The sequence below is a fragment of the Prionailurus viverrinus genome, chromosome D3 (assembly GCF_022837055.1).
Source record: "Prionailurus viverrinus isolate Anna chromosome D3, UM_Priviv_1.0, whole genome shotgun sequence".
Classification (NCBI taxonomy): domain Eukaryota; kingdom Metazoa; phylum Chordata; class Mammalia; order Carnivora; family Felidae; genus Prionailurus; species Prionailurus viverrinus.
This window is the reverse complement of record NC_062572.1, coordinates 3,296,515-3,299,796: the sequence shown is the minus strand read 5'-3', so window position 1 is coordinate 3,299,796 and position 3,282 is coordinate 3,296,515. Positions and strand designations below refer to the sequence as shown.

Below are 3,282 nucleotides of genomic sequence, written 5' to 3'. Positions count from 1 at the left end.
AGACCCACCCAGCCGCGCCTCGGCCCGCCCCCCGAAGCCCCCATTGGTCCCTGCCGCTACCTGGCTTCTCGCGAGACCCGCCCCTCGGCGCCCCCATTGGCCGCCGCTGGCGACTTCCGGTTCCGCCCGGAAGCCCGGCCGGGCAGTGGATCAGCTTCTGCCGGGAGTGGCGCCCCGGGCCCAGGGCGTTGCCATCTACGGGGTTTTAAAAGCGGAATTGTTCCTGTCACTCCGAGGTCTCCGACCTCCGCCTAAGAAAGCGTAGACACACCCCCATATGGCGGCTCCGGGTTCTGCCGGTCTTCCAGGCTGATTTGCAAAGCTGGCGCCTGCCTGCGGGCTCTTTCCTGCCCCGGCACGGGCTTCCCGTGCAGGTGCAGCGCTGACGATTGGGGCCGCCTCTGCACGGTAGGTCGGTGAGCGGCACCCCTAGCCTCTGCTGTCCTTCGGGGGCCGGTTCCACCCCCGTCCCCCAGAGTGGCAAGCACCCTGTGTGCAGACGGTCCCCAGATGGCCCCCAGGAAACATCTCCCCATGAAGAGGCGCTACCCCAGCACAAGTCAGGCGCCGAGTTTGCTTCCTTGTCTGTTGGCTGGCATCCCGTTTTCCCTCAACACTCAGCTCAAGCGTCCATCCTTGCAAGCATTTCTTCACCATCCCATCTGAAGTGCATCCCACCCCATCCCATTGCCTTGTTTTAGTTTCTGCATAGCACCTGTCATGTTTTTTCTCCTGTATTTCTTTGTCCTCCCTGGCTTGTACTGGTCCCCACAAGTATAAGTTCCATGGTGGCAGGGATCTCATGTGTCTTATTCTTCACCACGCCCACAGCACCTGCAATAGTGACCACTGGCATATGGTGGAGGGGAAGAGCGTCCTCCAGAAACTGCCCCGGCATGGCTTGAGATATTGGGACCCACAGCTGGATGATGGCCGTTCGTGTGAGACCATTGCCTCTTCCTTCCTCCCTCTTTGAGGCCAGCCAAGAGAAGGATGGAACCGTTACCTGGGGAGTGGGCTTTCCGGTAGGTCATCTGGCTGAGAAATGCCTCCCACAGTGCTGGTGCTGGCACAGCAGGCAGGAGATAAATACTTACTACCCTTTAAAGAGAGAATCATTGAAAGACAGTATAGGACCTTCCCATCCAATCCATTAATGCTAACTGTTCTCAATCATTGTCACATTCCTGGTCCTCCCAGAATAGGTCGCATCCCTTTGCATACGTCTTTAGAGTACTCGCTGCGTGTTGTTTTCACAATACTCTTTTAATTTACGATTACATATTTCGCAAAACGATTTAATGTCAGTCTTCAAACCAGGGAGGGCTGTGATTTTGTTTGTCCGTTACTGTATTTCTAGAATCTACCACAACCCCCACCACGATAACTATGTATGGAATTGGATGATTGAATGCATGTTTGAAGTTTCAATGGTGCCCAAATAATATTTTATATTCATTGTTTTCCTGGTGTTTTTTGTTTGCTTTTTTGAGACCCCTGTGATTTCTACAGCATGTTAGTATCCAAATTTAACTAAAAGGCAAACCACTTAAGATTCCTCTCCAGGATCACACACGTAGTAGGCAGTAGCGCTCAGTCTTATTTATTTTTTTTTTTTAAGTTTATTCATTTGTTTTGAGAGAGAGAGCACGGGAGGGGCAAGAGAGAGAGAGGGAGAGAATCCCAAGCACTGAGAGTGTGGAGCCAGACACAGGGCTTGAGCCCACAAACCATGAGATCATGACCTGAGCTGAAATCAAGAGTCGGGCGCCCAACCAGCTGAGCCCTCCAGACGCCCCGGTGGAGCTCAGTCTTACATACGAGGCTTTTACCTAATTCCTAGTACAGTGCAGTGTTTCTTCCGTCCTCTGGCTGGTACGTGAGACAGAACCTTCAAGTATTTGTTCAAGAGACTGATACAATCGCCACTCTCGGGCAAAGTGCAGGGTAAACATGGGATAAAAATTAAGCCATTCGACGCGGTTCACGAGATGAGTTCTCGTGAAACTCCGCCCGATACAGATGTGCCATTTTGGATGACAGCAGACTAACCCAAATGGATGGTCTCCACTGAGAAGTGTAAAGCTAAGTGAACAAAGTGGGGGCAGGAGCTGGAGTTCAGGATGCACACTGAGGAAGTGTGGCACTTCCTGGTCCTGGGGAGGTCTGGTCTGCACTGCAGTCTCTGACATCTTGAGGTTGCAAAACAGTCCAACTGGAAGAAGCGTTCCGGTTTGTTTGCAGTGATTTTTCACGCGCAGCCCCGGCCCCGTGATTTGCTTCGGTGGAGAGAACGGCGGAGCGTCCCTGGGCCGGGTCTGGGCCTAAACCTTAGGAAGTTCTGGCAGCTTCTCCGATCACAGCCGCCACACTTCAAGCACCCAACGGCCTCGTGTGTTTGATGCTTCCGTGGTGAGCAGAATGGTGTGGATTACCCCACCACTGCAGAAAGTTCTGTCAGTCAGTGCCGCCCCATACGGATGTGCAGCGGGCACGACCGGTTACTGCCTGTCCAACACGCCCACCCGCCTGTCCTGCAAACAGAATCCTGGTTCCGCTTGGCTGTCTGTTCTCCATTTGTCCTCCCCCAGCCCGCTCCCCACCAGCTAACCGTGTCGCTCAGGAGAAGCTAACTTCATCTTTGTTTCTGGATCCGACTAGTCAAAACCAATGCTAGTCTGTCATGCCTCTTCTGAAACCCAGACTCTACCCCGTCGAGACGCGACGTTCCCCCAGGGCCCAGCAGAGGACAAATGTCGTAAATTGGCCCGGTCAGGCTGAAAGAAAGGACTCTTGTACCAGGCCTGCAAGAGAGACGCTCTTCCAAGGGGGATATGGATTAGGAAGCCTGAGGCCCTCGTTGCTGCTGGCAGCTGTCTCACACTCCCGAGACGAACCAGCTGGGGATGTGGACAGCACGGTAGAGAATCAGGGAGAAGTTAGGTAGTGAAAGATCACAAATCGTACACTGTTTAGGCCACGTGCTGGGTGTTCTGTTACTTGTAGCCAAGGCCCATCCGTCATGATTCTGTTAAAAAGTAAGAACATAAAAGGAGAGGGGGCGCCTGGGTGGCTCAGTCGGTTGAGCGTCCGACTTCGGCTCAGGTCATGATCTCACAGTCTGTGGGTTCGAGCCCCGCGTCCGGCTCTGTGCTGACAGCTCAGAGCCTGGAGCCTGTTTCAGATTCTGTGTCTTCCTCTCTCTCTGACCCTCCCCCGTTCATGCTCTGTCTCTCTCTCTCTCAAAAATAAATAAACGTTAAAAAAAAAAAAATTAAAAAA

General features: G+C 53.2%; 1 protein-coding gene across 1 annotated transcript in view; it reads left to right on the top strand.

The window, feature by feature from the left end:
• The window catches only part of GLT1D1 (glycosyltransferase 1 domain containing 1), a 113,329-nt gene that overhangs the window by 21,041 nt on the left and 89,006 nt on the right, over positions 1–3,282 (top strand). Inside the window, exons 4-5 of the mRNA XM_047827361.1 lie at positions 155–408; positions 832–1,025. Coding sequence (XP_047683317.1) covers positions 994–1,025 — 32 coding nt within the window. The 5' untranslated portion in view covers positions 155–408; positions 832–993. The remainder of the gene's footprint in view (positions 1–154; positions 409–831; positions 1,026–3,282) is intronic.